This window comes from Momordica charantia (genome assembly GCF_013281855.1).
Source record: "Momordica charantia cultivar OHB3-1 chromosome 9 unlocalized genomic scaffold, Mcharantia_2.0 BLBB01000009.1, whole genome shotgun sequence".
NCBI classification, from domain to species: domain Eukaryota; kingdom Viridiplantae; phylum Streptophyta; class Magnoliopsida; order Cucurbitales; family Cucurbitaceae; genus Momordica; species Momordica charantia.
Genome location: NW_028275167.1, coordinates 14718196 through 14744020, shown reverse-complemented (window position 1 = coordinate 14744020; position 25825 = coordinate 14718196). Strand labels below are relative to the sequence as shown.

The following is a 25825-nucleotide window of genomic DNA, read 5'->3' as shown; positions in this document are numbered from 1 at the left end:
TTAATCCTACCCCTGGTAGTGTTCTTATTGATAGTGAGAATCTCTAAGAGGGTATCCGCACCAAAATCCACCCTACCAAAAGGAGAGAAGCTAAGAGGACAAGTAAGGGAGAAGGTGAGTGTTATTAATTGTCTTATTGCTAACCTTTGTTTGTATAGCATTGAGTCACCAAGGAGGATGATACAAGGAGCCACCAACAGAGAAGAATCAAGTACGTCAAGTAAGTACACTTTAGTTGCTGGAAGATTCCTCAATTTGCAACCAAAGGAAGATACCTTGGGAGAGCAAAGAGATAACCTCTTCTATACCCGGTGTACTATTAATCCCACCCCTTGTAGTGTTCTTATTGATAGTGGAAGCTGTGCTAATGTCATTAGCACTTACACCGTGGAAAGACTAAAGTTAGCCATCACACCACATCCACGACCGTATGAACTACAATGGTTGACAAATAGTGGAGAAATCAAGGTCCAAAACCAAGTCCTAGTTCCTTTCTCTATAGGAAGGTACAAGGACGAAGTTATTTGCGACGTTGTACCCATGCACACATGTGATTTGTTACTTGGACGATCTTGGCATTATGACAAGAGGGTAAAGTATGATGGTTTTCACAATAAATTTTCCTTTAGCAACAATGGTAAAAAAACCACACTACTCCCATTATCTCCAAAGGAAGTAAGAAGAATTAATCAAAGGAAATTGGAAGAAAGAAGAAAGGAGAAAGGAGGCCGAAATCAAGGAGATTGCTCAAGTTCGAGAAGAAAGGAACGAACCTCCCATAAAGGGTAAGAAGACCGTAAGTCTCATGACAAGTTCTAGTGAGATCAAAAAGGCCTTGTGTTTTAACCAAATGATCCTCATGTTTATGTGTAAAGGTAAGTGCCTCCTAACTCAAGAACTTAAAGATACATTACCTAGTGCTTTTGTTAAGCTTTTACAGGAGTTCAAGGATGTGATTTCCGAAGAGATGCCCAAGGAGCTACCACCAATAAGAGGAATAGAACACAAAATTGATTTCATCCCGAGGTCTCAAATTCCCAACCGGCTAGCATATCGAACCAACCTCAAGGAGGCCGAAAAGATCCAAAAGCAATTAAAGGAGTTGCTTGCTCACGGGTATGTAAGAGAATCACTTAGCCCTTGTAGTGTCCCCATTTCACTTGTGCCTAAAAATTATGGATCTTGGCCATGTGTGTAGATTGTAGGGCTATTAACAAAATCACCATTAAATATAGACATCCAATATCAAGGTTAGATTATATGCTTGATGAGTTGCATGGCTGTAGATTGTTCACTAAAATTGATTTAAAATTCGGATATCATCAAATTAGGATGCAAGTAGGTAATGAATGGAAGATCGCTTTCAAGACAAAATTTTGGTTTGTATGAATGGTTAGTAATGCCTTGTGGATTGACTAATGCTCCTAGCACTTTTATGAAACATGTTTTGAGAGAGTATCTAGGAAAATTTGTTGTAGTATACTTTGATGACATCCTAATATATTCTAAATTTATGAACGAGCATGTGGAACACGTGAAGTGTGTACTAGCTACCCTTAGGGCCAAGAGGCTCTATGCTAATCTCAAGAAGTGTAGCTTTTGTACGGAGAGAGTCAACTTCCTAGACTTCCCAAGGAGTAGAGCTCGATCAAGAAAATGTCAAAGCCAAGAGTGGCCGACCCCTCAAAGTGTAAGTGAGATACAAATCTTCCATGGTCTAATCGGATTCTATAGACTATTCATCAAGGACTTAGCTATTAAAAATGTCCATTTCTATTTTTCTAAATGTTTTTAATCATTTTTAATTGTTAAAGATTATTTTGCTATTTTTAAAAATTGCATAACAAATACGTACACGTACTAGAAATTCTCATTTAAATACTTGTCCTTAGGACCAACGACCCAGGCGGACAACAATTAAAATAAACAAACTTAGAGCCCTTGGCCAAGAATGGTGTCGTGGTGTAGTTGGTTATCACGTCAGTCTAACAAACTGAAGGTCTCCGGTTCGAATCCCGGCGACGCCATTTATAATTTTTTCAATTACATATATATAATTACATCAGTCCACCTTACATCCATATGATTATTTTCTGAATATTTTCTATGCAAATTGTCAAACATGCTACAATTATTTTCTCTTTTATGCCGTTCTCACCATTCAATTAAAATTCAAGTTGATTTTCTATTTTGCTGTGTTAGTTTTCTTTTATTTTTATTTGAATTTATATAACACTAATTTGGGTCCAAAGATCTCCATTCTAGGTAGGATTCTTGTGTTTTAGTATGATATTTGTTATGTTAATTATTTATTTTGTTTTTTTTTAAGTACGAGCAGGACAATAGGAAGAAAATAAACTAAAAGTATGAGGCGGTTTAAATTTTTGTTAATTATAAATATTTAGATTTAAAAATATAAATTTGAATAGAAATATCTATAAATAGTTTTTTGATTTTCTTTTAATAGTACGTGCCTATTTGTCACCCTGTGGCCAAATAATTTTTGTTAATTAAATCGTCCATTTGTTTTTTTTCAAACTATTTCACAAATTTAATTTTGACCGTTTTATCATTACTGTTTCATTATTATTTTTAAAATCAAAATAACCCCATTGGTTTTTGGGTTTATCTCCTAAATCCTTATCATCAATAGTTTACTTTTGTTATACAGAAGTTTGAGGGTGTAATTTTTAAAATAAAAATTTGAGGGTGTAATTTTTTCACTTGTAAAAGTTGAAGGGTTTAATTTTTACCCTTGAAAGTTTGGGGGTGTTATTGTAACAATCATCATACTTCATGGATAGTTTATGCAATTTATCCTTAAAATTTTTACTTTATTAATTACAATTTCTCACAAATTATAATCAAATAAAAAAAAATTCAACATAACTGAAAGTTCTTAAAACCCAGACTAAATTTGTAAGAGCACAACCACCTGCAATTTAACCTAAAAATTATGATAAACAGTCTTTATCTTTTTTTTTTCCTCCAATATAATAAATAAATTAAAAGCAAAGAAAATAAATCTTCGAGGAGAATGCCTTAACCTGAATAACATTTCTTTACAGCAGGTGACTTTAGGTGCAAAATGAAGGCTATTCTGAATTATAATGTACAAAATGGTTTCATTATATAGGCCTTAGTCCGCCTCAAGTTCAGAACCAAACTGCTCCAATCGAGCTGCGTCTGCTTCCAGATCCCTCACCAAAGCATGGTTCACTGAACCGTCGTCCTCGCTTGCGTGAATTTGTCTTCCACCAAACCTGTCAAAAATCATAAACTAAGCTACCTTAATAAAATAATTCCCCCATGCCATTAAAATCCCATCTTAGTCTCTAAACTTATAAGATTTTTCTATTTTGACCCGACAAACTTTTTAAGTTTACTCCATTTTGATCTTAGAACTTCCAAAACGTCTATTTTAGTTCCGAGACTTTTATAACAACTATTGTTGTCCTTATTAGATAACATATCTCCCAGAAGCATATACATGCTAACATATACATGTATTGAAAACTATATGGGTTGGTTCCGATTAGAACAAGTATTGGATGAGCAAAATATTTAGAGTTAGAACTTATTTCTTTTTTAAGTTTAGAGACTAAAATCAGTACTTTGAAAGTACAGGAACCAAATTGGTTGATTTTTATAAGTTCAAGAACTAAAATGAAATTTAAACTTTTAAATATTCTAAGCAAATGGCTTTTCTTTTGTCCAAGAAAAAGAGAACATAAAAACCAAAAATCTGTTACCATCTGCCGTTCATCAACTCTATACATTTCTGAGCATCCTTCCTATCCTTGAATCTTATCAAAACCACACCCTGTGGATGGTTTTCACAAACCTGAGGCCCACCACAACCAAACAACAAAAAAAATTATTGTTAACACCAGCCTGTTTCCAACAAAACACTCATCTACCGAACACTTAATTTTCGACATTCTAAAATTGCAGCATATGGTCACCAATCAATTTAATAGCATTTTGTTCTTAAGAAACTTGTTTGTTTTCTCTCACAACCAATTTTCAAATCATAGCCAAATTTTACATTAAGGAAATAGTTATGAAAAAGCGTGTTACGTTTTAAAAATTGATTAAGATTTGGTAAAAAGCTAACAAATAAAATAATTAATTTAAGCTTAATTTTAAAAAACGAGACCAACAACAAAATTGTTTTGCAATCAAACAAGCCTACATAATTCATTTCTTTCTCATGGGGAACTCAGCTTATCCAGTATCACTCATCCACATACCTCATCATTAAAGGTAATCAAAATTAGGGAACATGGAAAGAGATACAAGTACAAGGCAACAAACTGTAAGGATCCTTCAAGCGACTAAAAGCCAACTCATGTATATTAGTAAACATATATTGCTTTCCATTCACTTCTCCGAACATCAAGAAAGATCAATATTCGGAAAGGAAATAAAAGGTGAATTACCTTAACCGAATCCACGGGGCCAAATCTTGCGGATTCCTCCTTAACATCTGTTTCTATTTCTGAAGATAAATTTTCATCAGCCTGCAAAAAAAGGAGGACGTTTACTTTTCATTTAACAATTTCCAAACAAGAACCAGCATTTGTTTCATCGATAATTACATGACAAAGCTAGCTAACCCAGACTTCTGGCCAAATATATATTTCAGTCAGATGTAACTTCAAGTTATGCATTCTAAGAGTGGAATGCAAGTACCACAACTCATAATAGAAACTACTGAACACTGAGGTGCATGCACATGCTTACACAACTATATATGAACAAATATACACACTGCATGCGCCAAAAAAAAAAAAGAAAAGAAAAAAAGGACTAGCAATATTGTGCTAGCCAACACCATAGACCAGCTAAGCTAATTCTTCCCAAGGGCAGAGAGGTTCTGTTAAGACGAAAACAGAGCATCACAAAACAAGGGAGATCTTTGAGAGTTCCCCAACCCCTCCCTCAAGAACTCAAAGAGCCTTACAAATTTAAAAAATGCAAAAAGATACCCCTCCCCCTCATCAAAACACTCCTATATAACCTCTCTTCACGTCACAACACTCACCCAACATCGTTCTATCAAACTAACAATATTCCTACAGACCACACAACTCCCCCCCCCCCCCCCCCCCCCCCCCCCCACACACACTAACTATGTGGCCCCCCCTCCCTCACACGCTTGCAGGTGTAAAATTAGGTGATTTTGGGGTCTATCAGGTTTCTAATATTAACAAAACTTGGTGGCTATGTTAGGGTAAGAGTTAGAATTAATATACACATTTACTGCTATATTATCTACAAATATCTGAAAAACAGGATTTAAGTTTATTTCTTGTAATGAAAAAACATGACTTAAAATTTCTGATTAAGAAATTAGAAAACTATGTCTATGTCACAATACTACAATAGTGATATTTTTTTTGTATCTTACCAATTTTATCCAAAAACATAAGATGCTATTCAACTGAAGAATTATCAAGTTAATAGAAGTTGACTCCAGTTTCGTCGTAAAAGATTAATAAAATAACATTAACAATCAAAGTTATCACATGTTAAATCCCATCCCAATTACTTGACGAACGTACAAAAGATTATAGAAAAGAGGGTGATTATGAACTAACCCTAATTTCAGCCGGTGTAAACATATAACGGAGAATAACGGTTGCAGGAATTGAAACTTTAGCATCATCTCGGCCACCTGCACAAAGTGAAAAAACTAAGTCCTCGTACTGAGCAAACTTCAGAGTTATATAGTAGGATGTAGGAGCAATGTTGAAATATGTAAATAAAAGAAAACAAACTCTCATCCAACGATAAAAATGCTTATAGCTAGCTACAAATTTTCAAAGTTAACTAGTTGAGGGTTAAATTTCACCACGTATTTAACTTTAAGATTTAATTTCATGAAATTAAAAGTTTAAGGCTAAATTGACTCCGTAGCTAAATTACCTCGATAAATTTTTTCCAAAAAAAGAGAAAAAGCTTCTCTTTCTTAGTGTCTCATTCATAAGCCCTAGAAAGCTACTACACTTCGAAAAAAGAATGGAAAACTTTATTAGTTGAGGGTTTAATTTCACCACTTCATCAAGTTTAAGATCTAGCTTGATAAAATGGTCTCCTAAGCCAAAACTACATGTTCCAGAAAACATGAGGCTAAATGAGGTTTAGATGATGCAAGGGTGAAAGCTTTTGGGAAGTATTCAGAGTCTTCTTATAGGAAACGGTAGGTAAGGTATTAATAGACGCAATGGGGTAATTAATAATCTTAGGGGCCCTTTGGTTCAAGGATTCAAAAAATATATTTGGGACTAAGATGCCTGAGATTAAGATGCCTGGGAAACAAAGATAATTGTGTTTGGTTGGATTAAGATGCCTCGGATTAAGATATCTGAAAATGAATTATATATATGTTTATTTTGTGTGATTCAGAAATATGCATTTTATGTCCTTGTAAACATTGATTAATAACAAATCAAATTAAAATAATATAAATTAAATTATTTTATATTAGCATTCTAAATTTTAAATTAACAATTTAGCTATATTGACAATTTAGCAAAATAATCAATTGAATAATTAATATTAAATGTTATTTAACTAAAATTCAATATTTCAATATATACATATTTAGCAAAATGATATATTTGTATAAAACTTTAAAATCAATAAAAAATTAAATCCCAATAATTAATTTATCTTTATTAAGTTAAAATAATAATTATTTTAAGCAATTATGTTTTAATTTAAGTTTCACTCTTTAATAAATATATTATAAATAATATATCTAAATTTATGTTGTTGATTTTGTTTAGCAATAAACCTTAATAATTATCCTTCTATGTGTTTAACAAAATTAATCATTTTCATCTTATTAATTGCATCAATTAATTAAATTCTTTTATAAAAAAATTAAGTATACACTTTAATAAATTAATTTATTACAATAGAATATTTAATTTAGTACATTATTGACAAAATTTAAATTTTTCTTTATTAATTATAAATTTAATATAAATATTTTAACTAATTTTAATTAATTAATTTGAATAAAATAAAGTAAATAATTACATTAAAAAATTATTTAAAAGAAGAGGAATGAGAGTCTGGCACAAAATCCATGGACAAACCTATGAATCTAGGAGGAAAAAGAAAGCCCTTGTCCATAGGAATAAGGGATGCCTTGGAATAAGCTATTCTCAGAAAAAGATTTCAAATCTGTGTAACAAACAAGAACTTTACTTGCCCATTCCCATTCCCACCCAGAAAATCCCCAACCAAACGGCCCCTTAGGCGGTGGAACAAAGGGGTGATGAGACAGAAGGTTATAAAAAAAGCACGCCAACCTCTCCTTGCCTCCCGTATGGGAACGATGATTTTGCTCATACCTCCATTGCTGTCTATCTTTATTATCTCAACTATGGTCCTTTCCTGTTGAAAGATCTTCCCACCCACAGACTGGTCATCAGTACAAAATTCTTCAAAAAAAATTTAATTGTCTGAAAGGACGACAAATGAAGAAAGTATGGAAATGAAGAAAGCACCATCCTTTAGATCTTTAATCTTGATCCTCTGTATCTCTTCCTTTCAATTATCAATGACCGAGGAGGACATGGTTAACGGAGAGGTTTAGACGGTATATGGAGGGAAAAGGGGGGGGAGAGAGCGTCATTCTTTTTTTATTTTTTTTATAACAAGGAGTCGGAGCTTTGTTCCCCTATACTCAGAGGCACCTATGTCCGCCGCTAGGCCCGGACCCAAGAGTCATCAAGGATTTTTGGTACTAAGCTCACCAAAAGGTTCAGACTTGAAATCTCTAAGCCAATATGACCAAGAGACCCCAAGTCCTTGCCAACCATGCCCTGCCCCTTGGGGCAGAGAGCGTCATTCTTTTCAAAACTATTTTGAAACCTTCCGAAGAAATTATGGTAAATATTTTAATTTTTGCCTTAATAAACTTAGAACTCAAGGAAACAGTTGTACAACCTATAGAACGGATCTTGTTCAAGTAAGGTCGTATGTTTACCTTAATAAATTTACAAAATGAATCCTTCATCTCTACCATGCAATGGAAGTAAACCCACATCATAATCGAGATTACTTTTTGTTTAAAAAAAAAAGAATAAGAATACAAATAAATCGTAATAAAATAATTTTATTCTAATTTTGATAACCAAAAAAAAAAAGAAACTCCTTTAGAAACTAAACCAGAAAGGCGTTAGGACATAATTAGCAATATCATTTTAGGGAATAAGAACATCATACCCCAGCCAAGTATCTTCTCTTCTACCTTCTTAAGCTTCTTTTTCTTCTTGTTGTCTACTTTTTTGGATACAAATGTATCCCCTGCTTGTGAAAGTTCATCAAATAAGACAACAGGCAATGACAAATAACATTCTTATCAGAACATCGAAGACTAAAGTGTTCTAGTTAGATTGTTTAAAGAAAAAACATGCAAGAGGTTCAAATATGAACCAGGAGGGATTTTACAGTACCTTTTTGCTCAAACTTAGCTTGAGTAACAGACATAAGAATTTTGCCACCTGGACGAAGAGATGTGCCATCCAAAATTTGCAAAGCCAGAGCAACAGAGGGTTCCTAGCGAAGTAAACACATAGAGAAGACTATATGGAGACCAAAATATAATATCACAAAAAGCATACGAAGAGATCGGAAAAATAAAGAGGCAGAAGACTCAAACGAGGATAACTAATTACCTTCAGATAGGTCACTAAAGCATCACCCTTCTTCTTCCCTGTCTCTCTATCAACATACAACTTAACACGGGGTTTTTTGGTTTCAGGATCCTGAAAAATAAATACATATTTCTAGATTAACAACAGTATACATTCATACAAGAATTATATATTCAACATATGACGTGTTTGAATAGATAACATCTACCACTCACACTGCAGTCATAAAGAATCTTTGCCTACCATTACAACCCATAAAACTTCTTCACAAGCCACTTCATAACTTGAATTCCTAAACTAGTAGATATGCATAAAGGTATTAGTGGGAATGGCATTCAGATGCAAGATTAAGGATACACCCAGTCCCCCGACCCCACAAACCTTTTATTCTCATCCCACCCTATTACCCAATTTGAATAAACAGAATCAGGGACAAAGATAGAAAATCCCAATTCAAAAATTGGATCCCTAAGATAGCAAGGGAATGCTTCCAAATCGATGTAGAGAAAGGACAGTCCACAAAATGTGATGTTGTGATTCAGTTCCACCTTTGCATGAACCAGCTTAGAGAAATTGACAACCAGGGTCATCTTCTTTGAAGCTTGTCATATGTGTTAAGGCACAAGGACTATGCTCCCAAATTAGAAACCAGTGTTTTCAAGGCGCAAGGCGCACCTCAAGGCGACAAGCATCCTTGTCGCCTTGAGGCGAGAGGCGACAAAAAGGCGTTGCCCGAGTGAAGTGAGGCGCACTTAATAAAATAATAAATAGCAATTTTATGTATAAAAAATACTCTAGATGAAGATATTTGTAAAACTATTTAATGTGCATATAAATTTTAACTTAAGAAAAATAAAAAATTTAAATTTAAAAAGAAAATAATAAAATTAGAGGATAAATAAATAGAATACTAAAATAAAATAAAATTTAAATCACAAATTAACTTAAATAAAATAATTTATTGCTATCTTGCCTTTCTGCCAGATGGCAAGATAATTGCATGCAATTAGTGCCTTGAGAACCTAAAAGGGAATGGGAAAAGACTCCATGAAACATCAAATACCCAACTCTTTTATTCTATTTTTTAATTCTTCTTCTACTTCTTTTCTGATTCTTCTTCTTCTTCTTCGTCTATTACTCTTCTTTTCTTCATTTTCGTGCACAACCAGTTCATATGTGAGTGAGACTAAATCTTTTGGCTGTTTACAAAGGAGAAGGAAAGAGAGATGGCTTCATAGTCGTGCAGTGACTTGGCAAAGGTGGCGGCAACGAAGGAGGAAAGTTTTCGGTTGTGGGTATTTCGATTTTTGGGTCTGGATTTTCATCTTTTTAGAGTTTCTTTAGTGGGTTTTTAACATTATAACAAAAAAAAAAAAAGTGAGGTTGCATCGCTTCAAAGAGGCGCTCGCCTCGGCTTATGGCGATGGCGCCAAGGCGCCCAAAGGCGAGCGCCCGATTGAAGGTGCTCGCCTGGGCACCTTGCAAGGCGCACCTGGGCGAAAACGCCTCGCCTCTCGCCTGAGGCGAGCGCCCGGGTGCACCTTGAAAACACTGTTAGAAACTTGATTTTTTTTTTATACACGGCCATCCAAATAGATTTCTTAAGATTGTTTGAAGAAGATACCAAACCAGAAGAAAGGCTTTCAGCCAACGATTTTGTCGTGAAGATGTCATGTTTTTCTAGGTTTCAAGACCAAAACCACCACTCAGCCAAAAATAGCAAGGAAGTGCTTCCAAATCGATGTAGAGAAATGACAATCCACAAAAATGTGATATTGATATTCAATTCCAGCTTTGCATAAACAGCACCTGCTTAGAGAAATTGACAACTAGGGGCATCTTCTATGAAGCTTGTCATATGTGTTAAGACACCAATGACTTTAACTCCCAAATCAGAAACTTGATTTTGTTTGCATACATGGCCCTCAAAATATATTTGTAAAGATCATTTGAAGAAGATACCAAACCCAAAGCAAGGCTTTGAGCCAACAATTTTGTTGTGAAGATGTCATGTTTTTGTAGGTTCCAAGACCAAACATCAGCTCTATCCGAAGGAAAATTGATGATAAAAGAGCTGATAAGGATGCCCATTTCTCAATTGCCTCCTATTTGAGATTCTACGGAAGTTCATATTCCAGGACTTGTTTTTCTCATCCAATAAATCAGTAATTGAGACATCTTTTTTTGTAGATAGAGCATGCAGTGAGGGGAAGTCAATATAAAGGGGTCTTTGACCCATCCAAAAATTTATCCAAACCGATATATTATGACTATTTCCCACTTTGCAGCAAATATTTGAGAAAATAAGATTTCTCTATCTCTGGATATATTTCCAATGCCCTTTTGATGAATATAAGGACTTCTCATCAGTTTTTAGATAAAAATGCGTGGACCTGTATTTGGCAGCTATGGTTTTCCTCCATAGAGCTTCCTTTTCCAAGTGAAACCTCCAAGTTCACTTTGATATGAGAACTTTGTTTCTTTGCTTTTAATCGATGATGCCCAAACCTCCTTCTGGTAAGATAGCTTCACCAAGTTCCATTTAAGGAGATGAAAACCATCCTTTTACTTGTGACTGGCCAAAAGAAATTTTCTGTAAAATTTGCTCTAGGGAAGTAACGACTTTGGTTGGTATTTGGAAAAGAGATAAAATAGGAAAGTTTAGCAAAGGTTGTTTTAATAAGGGTGAGTCTACCTCCTTTGGATACGTGGGAATGGTTCCAATTATGAAGTCTTCTCTCAACTTTTAGATGGACAGGCTGCCAAAAACAAGTAGATCAGTGTTTACTATGTAGAGGAAGGCACAAGTAGGAGCTCGGCCATGTGCTTACCTTACACCCAAACAGGTTGGCCAAATGGGAAATGTGGTTATCTTCACAGTTAATACCCGAAAACTCAGATTTCTAATGGTTTACATTAAGGCCCAAGGCTTCTTCAAAGCATAAAAACAGATTCTCCATGTCTCTCTTCGTGGGAGAAAAATAAAATTGTGTCCGTGTCATCAATGAATGATAAGATGGCTAATCTACAACTTACCTTTACCCACATGAAATCCCCTTATAAGAATTTTTTATGTTGAATGATATCAGATTCTACAACAGTCAGCAACCAAGATAAAGAAAGGCATGGAGAGGTTCTCCCTGTCAAGGACCCCTGTAGCTCAAATTTTCCACTAGGTTGACCATTTATAATGATGGAGAAATTTGTTTGTTTGATAAGAAACAGAATGCATTAGATTAATAAAGGAGAAAACAGTCTACGGGAAGCCCTTCCCTAGTGAGCTACCACATCACAGTTTTCCGATCTCAGGAAAATATTCACCAAAAGCCTACTTTCAATATCAACTCTAAGAAATTTGTTTCGCGGAAGGAAAATACTTGACTCCTCGACAATGAGGAGGAACCTTCACCATTAAATATTTGACATCATTATTATTTAAAAAAGTCTATTTTTTAATTTCTCTCCCTTAGTTGTCAAACATTTAATGGCGAGGACAAGGTTCCTCCTTATTGTTGAGGAGTCAAGGAATCACTAAATTTGGTTTTAGGAACAAAAAGCAGTGACGTTCTTTTAAAGAGCTCTAAGTATTTCATACTAGTCATCATGAAGTGTTACCTTTGGACCAGTATGGCATTCTCAATGTCAAAAGGCAGAATATTCAAATATGTCCTTTGGTTGTTGGGGTTTTTAGACTTTGGTTGTTCATGCAGTAACTTCGTGTGGTCAGTAGGTTGCCTTCAATAATTTATTTTCCAGCCTTCGTCTTTAGAACCATCTCTTTAAGAGGGTTAAAAGGAGAGGTGAGCCTCGAGTGCATCATAGATATCAGAGTTGTAGTGGAAGATGAGATCAATGAAGGAGCTCTAACCTTTTCTCTATTCACCCACGGGGATAAGAATCCTACTCTTTCCACCATTGTAGTCTAGCTTTATTAGCTCATCAGAGTGTCCATGTTTATTCACCAGCTTTTTCTTTTTTTTTCCTTATAATCAAGAGTGGGAGCTTTGCTCCCATATACCGAGGCACCCGTGCCCACGCCAAGGCCGGGATCCAAGAGACATCAAGAGTCTTTTGTATTAAGCTCACCCGAGGTTCCAAGTTGAGACCTCTAAGCGAATATGACCAAGAGACCATTGTAGTTTAGCGTTATCAGCTCTCAGAGTGTTCACGTTTATTCGCCAGCTGTTTTTTTCTCCCCTGATAATCTAGAGTTGAAGCTCTGCTCCCATATACCCGAGGCACCGTACCCGCCCGAAGACTTGGACCCGAGAGACATCAAGGGTTTTCTTATTAAGCTCACCTGAAGGTTCCAACTTGAGACCTCTAAGTCGATATGACCCAGAGACCCCATGTCCTTGCTAACGAGACTGCCCCTTGGGAGCTTGTCCACCAACTTTTATATCCAAAAAATTTGGTCATCAATCATTCTTTTCACGAAAACTTGTGATTAAGTGGCAAATCTAGGAGGATTTTGAAGCATACAATGACCCATCTCAAGGTACATCAATGGACAACTATGGAGAATGTTTTTTCCTTCGTTGTCTGTGAAGCCCACTACCTTTGAAAATATCATCAATTCTAACCGTAGAAAGCCTTCTTTTTGGCATATCCGACCATCAATCTTAACAATAGAAGGCCTTCTTTTTGACATAAGAAAAGTATGGGCTAAAAATAGAGGTTTGCATGGCTTGGGATGATTAGGTTGAGGAAGGAAGGAGATGAGATGAGCGAGAATGAGGAAGGGAGGGGGAGAGGGAGAGAGCATGGGAAGCCATTTTCTCTATGGTTATAAAAGCATGATGAAGTTCAATGAGTTGATTGAATTATTGAACATTAAAGTGGAAGTCGAATTTAAGATTAGATCCCATTTTCTTCCTACGAAATAGATTTTTTTGTCTATATAATGGATGGAACTTTTCAAAGAATAAGGGTGAATGGAAAAGCTAGAACGGCATCAGATTATTTTACCATTGTTCTTAAAATTTAGTTTGGGGACCACCACCTTTTTGTTTCTCGTATGTTTGGCTAAATAACCAAAAAATGGTTAATATTTATAAAATTATTGAAATTGAGGTGGCCGATTTTAGATTAATCAAAAAATTGGAAGTCTGGAAGACACCATCATAGAATGGGGTATGAATACGGATATAAACAGTGGAATAAAAAAGGAAATAGAAAAAAGAATAGGTGAAATTGAACTTTGGGAAGAAAGAGGATTTGTTGGTTTCAGACAGGATTGAAGAAAGACTAATTTAAAGAAAGAATTCATGAAAACATATCATAAAGAACATTGAAGACTACTCCAGATGGGTAAAATTAAATGGTTATGGTTAAAGGAAGGGGATGAAAATAATGCTTTCTTTCACAGGTTCTAAGCTGCAAAGAAAAGGAAAATATGGGCAGAGATTTTTTCGGAGTGGCATTGAATGGAAGCCACTCAAATACCAGAACTTAATCACTTTACCAATAAAAATTCTTTTTATGAGCACCAAGCTTCCATTGGTAAAAGTGAAAGTCTATAAAGGGCAGACAAAAAGATAGCCCACCAAACGGAGTCAGAGCAAGACCTGAGCTACCATATCAAAAAAAAAAGGCTCCAATCAAAAAGAATTAATAATAAGATTTTGAGATTTATTTAAGTCTGATTTTTTTAACTTATTTGTAGAATTATTTAATAAGGACATCTCCGTTCTCTGTCTCAGTAAAAAAAAAACAAAGGGAGAACTTTTTAACTTATCCAGCAATGGTCACGTTTGCTCATAGGGCCCATCAATCTCTCTGCTCTTCGCCCCTCTCAACTGCCAAGTTATGATTGTGCACGTTTATGTTGATATTTTAAGTAACAGTTACTATCATGGAGCCCCATTAACTCTCTGGCACCTTTTTTCAGCATTCATATTGTATTTAAAATAAAAAAGCGTCCAAAATCAATAGCAAGTCCAAGGAGAGAATAATTTATCAGAGGAAGGTGGTTACAAGTAGTTCACGATGGCATTAGATGTCTCTTACAACACCCTCTCTACAACTCCTTCCACTCTAAAAGAGAAACTAACCCATTTCAGGTGACTACTTATTCGCTTAAAGGGGGTCCCCATTTAAAAGAAAAATCTTAATCAAATATGGAGTTAGCACAACCATGTAAACCACACATTGATTTATCTTCTCATGTAAGCAATGCATGTCAAATTATACATACCTCCTTTATGATTCCACACTTCGAAAAAACTTCAACAACCTGCAACATATAACAGAAAATAACAGCTTCCAATGAGAATAATGCTAAAAGATGCACGAACTAATAGTATGTGTCTAAAACATACTTCATCAATTGTAACATCCTCTGGCAACCCTGTTACATAAACATGTGTATTTATTTTCAGTTCAAACCAACCATCAGGACCTTTGTTAGCTTCCTGTAGAAGGAATCCATCAAGAAGAAAGAAAAATCAAGTTAGAATAAGAAAGAATTTGTCTAGAGCAGCCCCTCTTATACAATAAGAAATAAGTTATAAGTACAATGCAAGGAAAAACCTTTTTTTCAACTTGCTTGTCACACAATTTTCTCTTCCCGTTTTGTTTGGTTTCAATGTCCTCACTTTTACCATTAGCTTCTTTTGTGACAGAATCTTTGTCTTCCTTGATGGAGGTGGAAGGAACAGAATCATCATGTTCTTTGATGCCAGTGCACGTAGCATCTTCTTGAAGGTGTGGAAAGACTTCTTCTTCTTGCATGAATGTCATCTCTTCAGGCCCATATTGCTCATGTTTAAAAAATGCATCATCCTGTTTCAAAATCTAATCATTAGAAATTATATCTAGAGTTCAATACCATACAAGCCAACTTTTGCATAAACGGGAAGCTTCTTTTATGAGAATAGCAGCTTTCATTGAGAACAATGAAAAAAAATACAAGATAGCAAAACAGGAAGAAAAAAAAAAAGGAAAGTCCAAAACAAAAGCCAAAAATCAACAAAAACGTGAGTAAGAATTACAAAAAGGGGCTCCAATTTAAAAGAATGAGAGATAAATGATAATAACTAAAGTTCTTAGTATGGAAGCTTAAAGGGAGGGCATTGCAATTAGTCAAGCCTCAAACCTCCTCCAGCAGGAACTTTTCTTATCACTAAAGATTCTTCTATTTCTCTCCAGCCAAATATTCCATAAATGAGAAGTCTTCCCAACAACCATTAACATCAATCCCCCACCAAGACTTGGACCACCCCACAGAATTTTACAATATCTTTCAAGAAGCAGAAAATGATATAGAGATCATTGAAGACGGGCATTGGTGGTTAAAGAACAAGAAAAGCAGGAGGAGCAGAACAAATTCACGGAACTTTCATCGGATGATGAAGAGGAGACAGAAAACCAATTTCCGTCAACTCGAAAAATGGTTCTTTATCTCTACAAACATAATCTCTGTATAAGAGCTATACCATCCAAAGCTGGAAGTGTCACCAAGAAGAAAGAAACCAAGGAATTGTGTAGTCTATTTAGAACATGGGAGAAAGTAGCAGAATTAGGAGACAATAAACTTTAGCTGAAGGCCAAGAGGTTGTTTTATGAAGATCATCTCTTGGAACACGTAAGAGGGATCGGTGCCCCCTCTAAAAGAGTGCTGATAAAAGATGTCATCTGCAAGGTTGACCCTGATGTAGTTCTTCTGCAGGAATCTAAATTAGATGATGCAGACAGGAAGGTCATAAAGTCCATTTGGAGCTCTAGAAGAATTGGGTGGATCTCGCTTGATGCGGTGGGGCCTCTGGAGGTATCATTGTCATGTGGAATGAGGATACTGTTTATGTGGAAGACTCTGTTCTCGGTAGCTTTTCTGTCTCGATTTTGATCAGATTCGTAGATGGTTTTCAAGGATGGATCTCGGGGGTTTATGGTCCTTCCTCTACCACAAGTAGAGATCTGTTTTGGCAGGAGATGGGAGACCTAGCTGGTTTATGCAATGAAGATTGGTGTGTAGGAGGAGATTTCAACGTGGTTACAACTTACAAGTCCTCTAGAGAAATCAAGAGGAGGAAGGGTTACTAGAAGCATGCGAGATTTTAATGCTTTTATAGAGAGGATACAATGTGGAAGAAGTCCCTGTGAAGAATGGATCCTTCCCCTTGAATTCAGAAGTAGTCCTACTGCCACCAGAATAGATAGGTGTTTTCTATCTTCAAGATGGTTTCAACATTTCAAAGATGTTACCTTGTATAGGCAATCGAGACCTACCTCAGATATTTCCCTCTCCAATTGAATTTAGGTTGGCAGAAATGGGGACCTACTCCCTTTCGTTTCGAAAATATGTGGTTAGAATAACCCAAGTTCCTTGATAATGTTGACAGATGGTGGAATTCTTTGCCTACCAATGGCTGGCCGAGCTACGCCTTTATGGAAAAAATTGAGAAGGCTTAAGCCTTTACTAATACAATGGAACAAAGATGAGTTCAGGAACGTAGCGAACTCTAAGAGAAGCATTTTAGATCAGATTGATGAGATAGACAAAGAAGAAGATAGGGGGCACTTAAATTCTGATCGGTTCTTTGAGGATTTCCTTAAAAGCGGAGCTGTTAGATATAACGTTGAAGGAATAGTAGATGTGGGCTCAAAAATGTAAACTCCAGTGGTTAAAGGAGGGAGATGAGAATTCCCATTTTTTCCATAGATGGGTGTTAACCAAAAGAAACAAAGCAGCTATTCGTTCTCTAGTCGATAGAAATGAGATGGTCCTTTCCTCGGATAGTGAGATTGAAGGAGAAGTTCTAGCCTTTTTCACAAATCTGTACACTAAAGCATATGGCACTAGATTTATTTTTGAAGATATAGAATGGTCCCCTCTAAACTTGCATTGGCAAGAGTGGATTGAATCTCCTTTCAATGAGGAAGAAATTTTTAGGGCAGTCAAAAGTTTGGCAAATTTAAAATCTCCGGGCCCCGATGGTATGACAACGGAGTTCTATAAAAAAGCTTGGAACATTTTGAAGTCTGACATTCTCAAGGTGCTCCAAGAGTTTTTTAAGAATGGTATCATTAATGCTCGTACTAATGAGACTTATGTATGTCTAATCTTGAAGAAAGTACCAGCGAACAAAGTGGGAGGGTTCAAACCTATTAGCCTTGTCTCCTTCCTTTACAAGGTTATTGCAAAGGTGTTGGCTGATCGTCTTAAAAAGGTCCTTCCCTCTATCATTGCGGACCATCAAGCCGCCTTTGTAGAATGTAGGCAGATTCTAGACGTCATTTTAGTGGCTGCAGAGGCGGTTGGCGATTGGAAGTCCTCAAACAAGTCAAGATATCTACTCGAGCTAGATTATGAAAAAGCTTATGATAAAGTGGATTGGGACTATATTGATGCAGTATTACAGAAGAAAGGCTTCGGCCAACAGTGGAGAATGTGGATTAGAGGATGTTTGTCCACGGCAAACTTTTCGATTATTATTAACGGTCGACCAAGGGGCACTCCATGTGACAAGAGGTCTACGGCAAGGAGACCCTCTTTCTCCTTTCCTCTTTACTCTTGTAGGAGACTCTTTTAGCCGGTTGGTACACTTGTGCTATGAGAGAAGGATGATTAAAGGTTTTGAGATAGGGACTAAAAAAGTGATGATTTACCATTTGCAATATGCCGATGATACCATCTTGTTTTGTCCGGATGGGAGGGGATTTTTGAACAAATGGTGGATTGTAGTTAACTGGTTTCTAAGAGCTTCAGGTCTTTCGTAGAACCTCGATAAGGCCTTTCTGGTTGGCATCAATATTAATGAAGCTAGACTAATCTGCCAAGCCTCGAAGCTAGGATGCAGAGTGGAAGACCTTCCCTTCTCTTGCCTTGGCTTACCCCTTGGGGGAAATTTTAAGGCTGCTGCCTTGTGGAGACCTTTGGTAGAAAAACTGGAGCAGAAACTAGAAAAGTGGCAGAAACTTGTTCTCTCAAAAGGATGCAGATTGACCTTGGCTCAATCAGTGTTGAATAGTATGCCAATCTACTATTTATCTCTTCTTAAAGCTCCAATTGGAGTTGCAAAAGACCTAGACAAGATTGTTAGAGATTTCTTTTGGAAGGGAGACAGATTACATCCCCACAGAAACTTGGTCAAATGGGAAACCACTTCCCTGCCTTTGGAAAAAGGAGGCCTTGGCATTGGGGCTTTTCAACAATGAAATAACGCTTTGCTTTTGAAATGGTTATGGAGGTTTACTCAAGAGGAAGGTCCCTTGTGGAAAAGAGTTATTGAAAGTATTTACGGAATAGAGCCCCTCGGTTGGCTGTCCAAAAAGCCTAGGGGTAAGTCGACGGGCAAACCATAGGTTGCTATAGCTAAAAACAGCATCTTCCTCCTCAAATTTTTGTCTTGTAAAGTCTCCCGCGACGATAGAGTCCGTTTTTGGTTGGATAGATGGATGGGGAATACTACTCTAGCTCCTGACTTCCCCGACATTTATGCAGTTTATTTGAAAAAGGAAGCTTCGGTTGCTGATTGTTGGAAAGAGGAGCAGCTTGCTTGGGACCTTGGATTAAGAAGGGGTCTTCAAGATAGAGAAATAGGAAGCTGGGTGGATCTGATGGGAAGGCTGGACACTATTCGAATTGGGAAAGGAGTCGATAAAACAATTTGGTCTCTTGAATCCTCTAGGAAGTATACAGTAAAATCAGCCCTCCAAGCTGCTTTTGAAGTTCCAAGCTCGAGATCTCTCATATCTTCTCTTTTATGGGAGTACTCTATCCCTTAAAAAGTTAAAGTTTTCCTTTGGACTCTAGCTTACACGACAGTAAATACCATAGAAAGACTCCAGAGAAAGTGTCCAAATTGGACCCTCTCTCCTTCTGTTTGTGCTTTATGTCAAAAAATGAGGATACTTTGGACCATGTCTTCCTTCATTGCCAGTTTGCTTCGCGAGGATGGTCCTTTTCGTTTCAAAATTTTGGTTTTTCCATCTGCCTTCCTCAAAATATTGAAGGGTGGCTATACGAAGCTCTAAGAAGGTGGCCTTTCAAAGGAAAGCTAAAATGCTTTGGAGTTGCGCAGTTAGAGCTCTTCTGTGGAATCTTTGGTTGGAAAGGAATGCTAGAATCTTCGAAGATAAGATTTCTTCTTTTGAAAATTTTTGTAATACAGTTCAATTACACACTTCATGGTGGTGTCATAGGCATAGAAAATTCTTTTGTAATTATAGCCTCTCTTCAATTATGCAAGATTGGAGAGCTCTTCTTTTTTAGTTCCTGGAAGGGGTCCCCTTCCCCCTGTCCTTAGGTTGTTTTTTGTGTTTCTATTCTTTTTTTAATCCAAAGTTTCTTATCAAAAAAAAAAATGATTGTCTCACCTCTTTAAACTCATCCAACCACCCTCTTGAAAGCAAGAATCAATCTAATCAGCACACCACCCACACCTACAAGCTAGACCATTGGCAATACGAAAAGGAGATCCGAAAGGTTAAGAACTTCAACAAACCTATTAAAATTTCCCATGAACTAGGAGAAGCCCGCCCCACTTTGCATAGACAGAGACTTCTTAATTCTTTTTCTTCTCAAAATTCTTCCCCTCCCCATACCTCATAAGCCCATACACACTGAAAACCTAGCTCTATGGATTACCAAAGAAGTTGACGATACCAACAACGGACCCTTTCACCACCTCCATTGACAATAGACAACTTAAGAAAATCCCACCTCATCTAAATGTCCCCAATGCAACTATAGCCTCAAGAATAACCCACACCCTTCCTTCTCCAGATACTCTTAATAAAGCTCACAAGAAATATGACCACCAAGAAGCTAAAACATGAACACAAAAAGAATCCCAAGAGTTAGCCTTGTCTTCAAAGGAGTGTGATTTCCTTCCCAACCAAACGTTTCACAATAGAGCTCTAAAGGCACATCCCCACAAGACTCTAGCCTTTCCTTTGAAGTGCCACCCGTGAAAACATTCTAAAATCCAGCTATCCACATCTTTAGGCAAGCTTGTATATATGTCAAAACACTGGAATAAAAACTGCAGCCTTTTGTAGCAAAAGGGCAGTGAAGGAACAAGTGATCCAAAGTTTCTACCCCCTTCAAGCAAAGACAACAAACCGATGGAGAAATGGACCAATTTGGACACTTTCTTTGGAGTTTCTCATGGGTATTCAATGCTCGATGGGCAATAGACCAAAGAAAGACCTTCACTCTTTTCTGGGGATAGGGTCCTTCCAAATAAAAGTTATCATAGAAGACTTTAGTTCGGGAGAAGTTTCTCTCAACTTCAACTAGGCTGACTTGGTTGTGAATCGATCGTGGGGTTCCAAGGGCCATACCACTACATCTTCCTCCTCCCCTAAAGCATAAGCCTCTAGGCGTTGAACCATCCTCATCCAACTATCCATCTCTCTGTCAAACAAGCCTCCTCGAAAGCCTAAGTCCCAAACCTTCTGTTCATAAGCAATCTGCTACCAAAGCCTCTTGTTTAAGGGAGATAACAAACAATTCGGGGAAGTCTTCTGCTAAAGATGTGCCCCCATTCCATTTGTCAAGCCAAAACTTTATTCTGTTTCCTTTTCCTACTTTAAAAATCGTCTATTTATGAAAAGTGGAGGAAATCTTGGCAATGTTGAACCAAGGTCTACCTCTCACTCTTCCTTTGGGATCTCTAGGCTACCCGTGAGGATCAACCCAATAAATACTAGCTATAACCTTTATCCACAAAGCTTCATTTTCTTGAGTGAATCACCACAACCACTTCATAAGCAAAGCCATATTTTTCTGACAGAAGGCGGCAAAGCCTAGGCCCCCCAAACTTAAAATCAGAGAAGAAATATCCCATCTAACCAAATTTCTACAAAGGTGATCACCTCCACCCTCCCAGAAGAAATCTCTAACAATTGTCTAAATCTTTAGTAACACTTACTAACAATTGTCTAAATCTGTAGTAACACTTACTGGTGCTTTCAGCAGAGAAAAGTAGAAAATAAAGAGACTATTGAGTACAAATTGCACCAAGATTAACCTTCCACCTTTGGATAACATCAGATTCTTTCATTTAGTTAGTTGGAGTTTTCCCTTCTCCACCAGCGGCCACCAAAATGCTATGGCCCTATGATTTCCACCAAGAGGAAGACCCAAGTAATGAAAAGGAAGAGCTTCTGTTGAGCACCCTATTCGGGCTACCTTAGCTACAAGTTTAGCACTCCCAATGTTCAAACCAATCAAGGAGGTCTTAGCCAAGTTTATACGCAGTCGCGATCCTTGGATGAACACTGAGATGATATCCCACCATCGTTCTAACTTCTAGGTTGCCTTTGTAAGCTGGAGAAAAAAACTGATTGTGTCATCTGCATACTCTAAGTGGGATACAACCACCTTATCTCTACCAACATCAAACCCTCGGATTATTCTTTGGTCGCAACAATAGTTAACTAACCGACTGAAAGAGTCTCCTATTAGAGTGAAAAGGAAAGGGGAGAGGGGGTCTCCTTGACGCAATCCTCTGTGGGCATGAACTTCCCCCTAGGCCTTCCGTTGATAAAAATGGAAAAGTTTGTTGTGGAGAGACAACCTCTCACCCACAAACGCCATCTTTCTCCCAAAGCCCTGATCTCGTCTAAATACTCCCAATCAACCATGTCATAGAATTCTCATAATCAAGCTTGATTAAATATCCTTTTCTATTGGAATAATTCCAATCCCCCACTGTCTCCGCAGCCACTAGCATTGCATCTAAAATCTGTCTTCCTTCTACAAAGGTAACTTGAGCATCAGCAATAATCGAAAGTAGAACTTTCTTTAACCTTTCGGCCAGCACTTTAGCAACAATTTTATACAATGAAGTGACTAAACTGATAGGTTTAAACTCGTTTACTTTGTTGCTTGCACCTTCTTTGGGATCAAGCAAATATATGTTTCATTTGTACGGCAGTTGATCACTCAATTTTGAAAATACTCTTGGAACACCCTTACTAAGTCAGATTTCAGAATGTTCCAAGTGTTTTTATAAAATGATCTCAAAGCTATGAAAGATGGTTCCAAGGGTGGAGATTTTTTTAACCAAATGAATTGGAGCAAAAGTTGGTAGTTAGAGCTTTTGATGTACGTATTCATGGGTGGCATACTTGTAATTGCAGGGGAGCAAGTTTCATGGCCATGTGGAAAAATAGTCATTAGTATTGGTACAAGAGTTGCTCTTTGGGAAGACAATTTGTGGTGGGTCAGTGGGTGTGTGTTTCTCTTGGGATATAGAGGAAGGGTTCATAAACTTTTATACAGAACTCTTGGTAAAGAAAGATGGTGAAAGATTCCTTCCCTCCCCTATCAGTTGGGCCCCATCTCCCTTTTTCTTTTGAGTTAGAGGCCCCTTATTTGAAAGAAGAAACCTGGCACACTATAAAGGAGCTAGGATCCAATAAAGCTCCAAGGCCCGACAAGATTATAGTGGAATTCTACAAAAATAAAATAAAATAAAAAAATCTTGGAACATTCTGATGTAACTAACAATAGCTAACTCTACTACTATCAGTTACATCACGTTCTTAAGAACGACATATTAGGAGTGTTACAAGATTTTATCCAGAACGGTATCATGAATGCAAGTATCAATGAAACATACATTTTCCTCATTCTAGAAAAAGTTGACTCTAGAGAGATGGAGGATTTTAGGCCCATAAGTCTTATTTCATGTATGTACAAAATCATAGCAAGAGTCCTATCCGGCCGATTGAAGAATGTTATTCCAATCCCAGTTTCTGAATTCCAATTGGCTTTCATGGAGTGCTGGCAAATATTACATGCTTCCTTCATTGTAAATGAGCTTATAAAGGAATGGCATTGTCGTAAAAAGAGAAGATGGATTAGAGGATTAAGGTCCCTCGACATGGGGATGATGCTCTATCACCCTTTCTCTTATTGGTGGTTGATGGGTTTAGTAGATTCTTATCCTATGCATCTATGAAGAATTTGACTAAAGGCTTAGAAGGGAGAACCTCTATATAAATCCTTTGCAATTTGTCGATGACACTATTTTATTCTCATCCCATGAGGAGAGTGTTATCTCCAATCTCTTCTACTTTGTTACTTCTCGAGGAAGCATCAGGTTTGAACATTAAACGCCAAAAGTCCGAAAGAAAAAGAAAGAAATGAGCAATCCACCCTACAGGCTAAGGATTGCAATAAGGAACCCATGAGAAAAAATTCAATTAACATTCTAATTGGGAGGAAAAAAAGGTTCTTGATAGAAAGCACATTGTGAAAAGGCCAACCACTAAGCAAAATTCCAAAACTCCCTTTGCGTTACTTTCAAAAAGTATAGGGTTTATTTTATTCATAACTCCTAAAGGCTCCTTAGCACTAGACAAAGCAATCCTTTTTTTTTATAACTAGGAATCGGAGCTTTGCTCCCCTATACCAGGGGCAGCCGACAAAATAATCTTTGTTAACATAAGTAAAAAAGAAATTCAAGTAGGAAAGATAAGACATCCTCCAATTCATACTAGTGAAATCGAAACTTCTTTAGTTAGGTCTGATTAGACAAGTATTGATCAATCACAAAGAAAGATTACACCATGATTATTAAGTGAAGACTGTATAGGAATCCATGAGAAGATAGGAAACAGGAAACTACAAAAAACTTATGTCAGAAAAACTAAAAGAAATAGCATTACACAGAATTTAGAAATAAAAGAAAGAACTTTCATTTATGGTTGAATTTCTAACCCAAATCCACCTAGTAATTTCCAGTGTAGAAGAAAAATAAAATAAAGGAAAGAAAGAAAGAAAGCCAGAGTAGGGAGAAGAGGACTTAGATCTATAAGGGCATGTTTCAAACTTCATGCCTCTCTTTTCAAGCAAACATACACCACAAAATTAAAATCCTACATGATTCACAAGGCATCTAAGAAAAAAACCTGAGGTACCCACGCCCTGAGAACCCTGTCCCACTTGTATGCAGTCCCATCATCATCAGTGAATTCCTCCTCACCCTCTGGAGGTGTAGTAGGTCTGTCATAATCACCTTCCACCGTACCAAAATTCTTACTACCAGAAGGGCTCAACGGTTCAGCTGTTGCTCCTGCTTCTCTAACCTCCTTCTGATATTTCTCAAGCTCATCATCATCATAGTTGTTGTCAGCAGGGACTGAAACACCCAATGAGCACTAAGCAACAATTTGACTGCAATACTTATCAATAACATAAATAATTAATAAGACATTAACGAGACTTCACCTGTAGTTAATGAATTAACTTCTTGCTGAAACGTTTTTGCTGTCAACCCAGGAATAGATGATAATGGCCGCCATTCACTTTGTCCTTCAGACCAGGCTAGTGTACTCTCCAAGAGATACCCATTTAGATAATGCTCTGCCCATGGCGAATAAATAACTAAATAGATGTTTCAATAGCTCTTTATACCAATTGAACATGATACAGCGTGCTATTGTTTACTTGTACAACTGAAAAATTCAAGAAAAAAAGATTGACAGTAAATTTGAGGAACAACCGGCAATTTACAACATAAAACTAAGAGCTTTCACAACACGAAGTACCAAGGTAGATTTCAATTTCAGTAAGTTGCTCATCTGAATAAAAAAACTACAGGTGATGTTTGGAACAATATCAATAAGCCATATGCAAAAATGTTCTTTTCTTACAACTCACCGCGCAATTCAGAGAAGGCATATGGACCTACATGTTGCTGATCTTCACCAAGAATATACCACCCAGCTTCGTTAACCATTTCAGAGTTCCCAACAGAAGTTTTATCCATACCTGCAAAAAGAGGAGCTGAGCACGCAAATCCACTCCGCCGAAGCTAACCTACGAGGCACCAACATTAAGATTTAACTACGTGTGGGAAAAGTTGACACAAACCCAGTTCGAGGAGATTGCGCCGCTCGAAGTTGGACCCTGAAGACGTCGTGATGCTGTGGAGAGGGGAGTCTTTCGGTTCGCGTGGATTCGCGCCGTCGATCGTCGCCTGAAGGCCTCGCTACTCGTCGACCGTCGCGATTGGGTTTCTGCAGTTCGTCGCCGCAGAGGGGTTGCTGTTCCTGGAGCTGCTGCGCCGCCGCCGTAGCCGGAGTTCGCGTGCGCCGCTGGAGAAGAGATGGTCAAGGTGGGGTGCCAGCGGCTGGGCCTTCACAAGGAGGGGGAGAGCGGCGAGAAATGTGATGGGCTAGGGTTTTGACCA

The 25825-nt window shown here is 37.2% G+C and overlaps 1 protein-coding gene, 1 long non-coding RNA gene and 1 other non-coding gene across 3 annotated transcripts; 2 read left to right on the top strand and 1 right to left on the bottom strand.

Annotated features, from left to right (window-relative positions):
- Positions 1-210: 210 nt before the first annotated feature.
- Positions 211-2144, top strand: LOC148209042 (uncharacterized). Its single transcript, XR_015787259.1, has 2 exons — positions 211-1690; positions 1893-2144. It is a non-coding gene; the product is annotated as an uncharacterized LOC148209042 (long non-coding RNA).
- Positions 1954-2027, top strand: TRNAV-AAC (transfer RNA valine (anticodon AAC)). Its single transcript has one exon. It is a non-coding gene; the product is annotated as a tRNA-Val (tRNA).
- An 873-nt stretch (positions 2145-3017) lies between the features above and the next one.
- Positions 3018-25825, bottom strand: ELF9 (RNA binding (RRM/RBD/RNP motifs) family protein). Its single transcript, XM_022302955.2, has 14 exons — positions 25507-25825; positions 25294-25404; positions 24862-24996; positions 24543-24772; positions 15207-15458; positions 14996-15088; positions 14872-14910; positions 8697-8786; positions 8475-8577; positions 8245-8325; positions 5604-5680; positions 4443-4523; positions 3753-3844; positions 3018-3263 (listed from the first exon to the last, which is right to left on the bottom strand). The coding sequence occupies exons 2-14, from the start codon at positions 25400-25402 to the stop codon at positions 3140-3142; spliced, it is 1506 nt and encodes a 501-aa protein (XP_022158647.1). The 5' UTR covers positions 25403-25404; positions 25507-25825; the 3' UTR covers positions 3018-3139.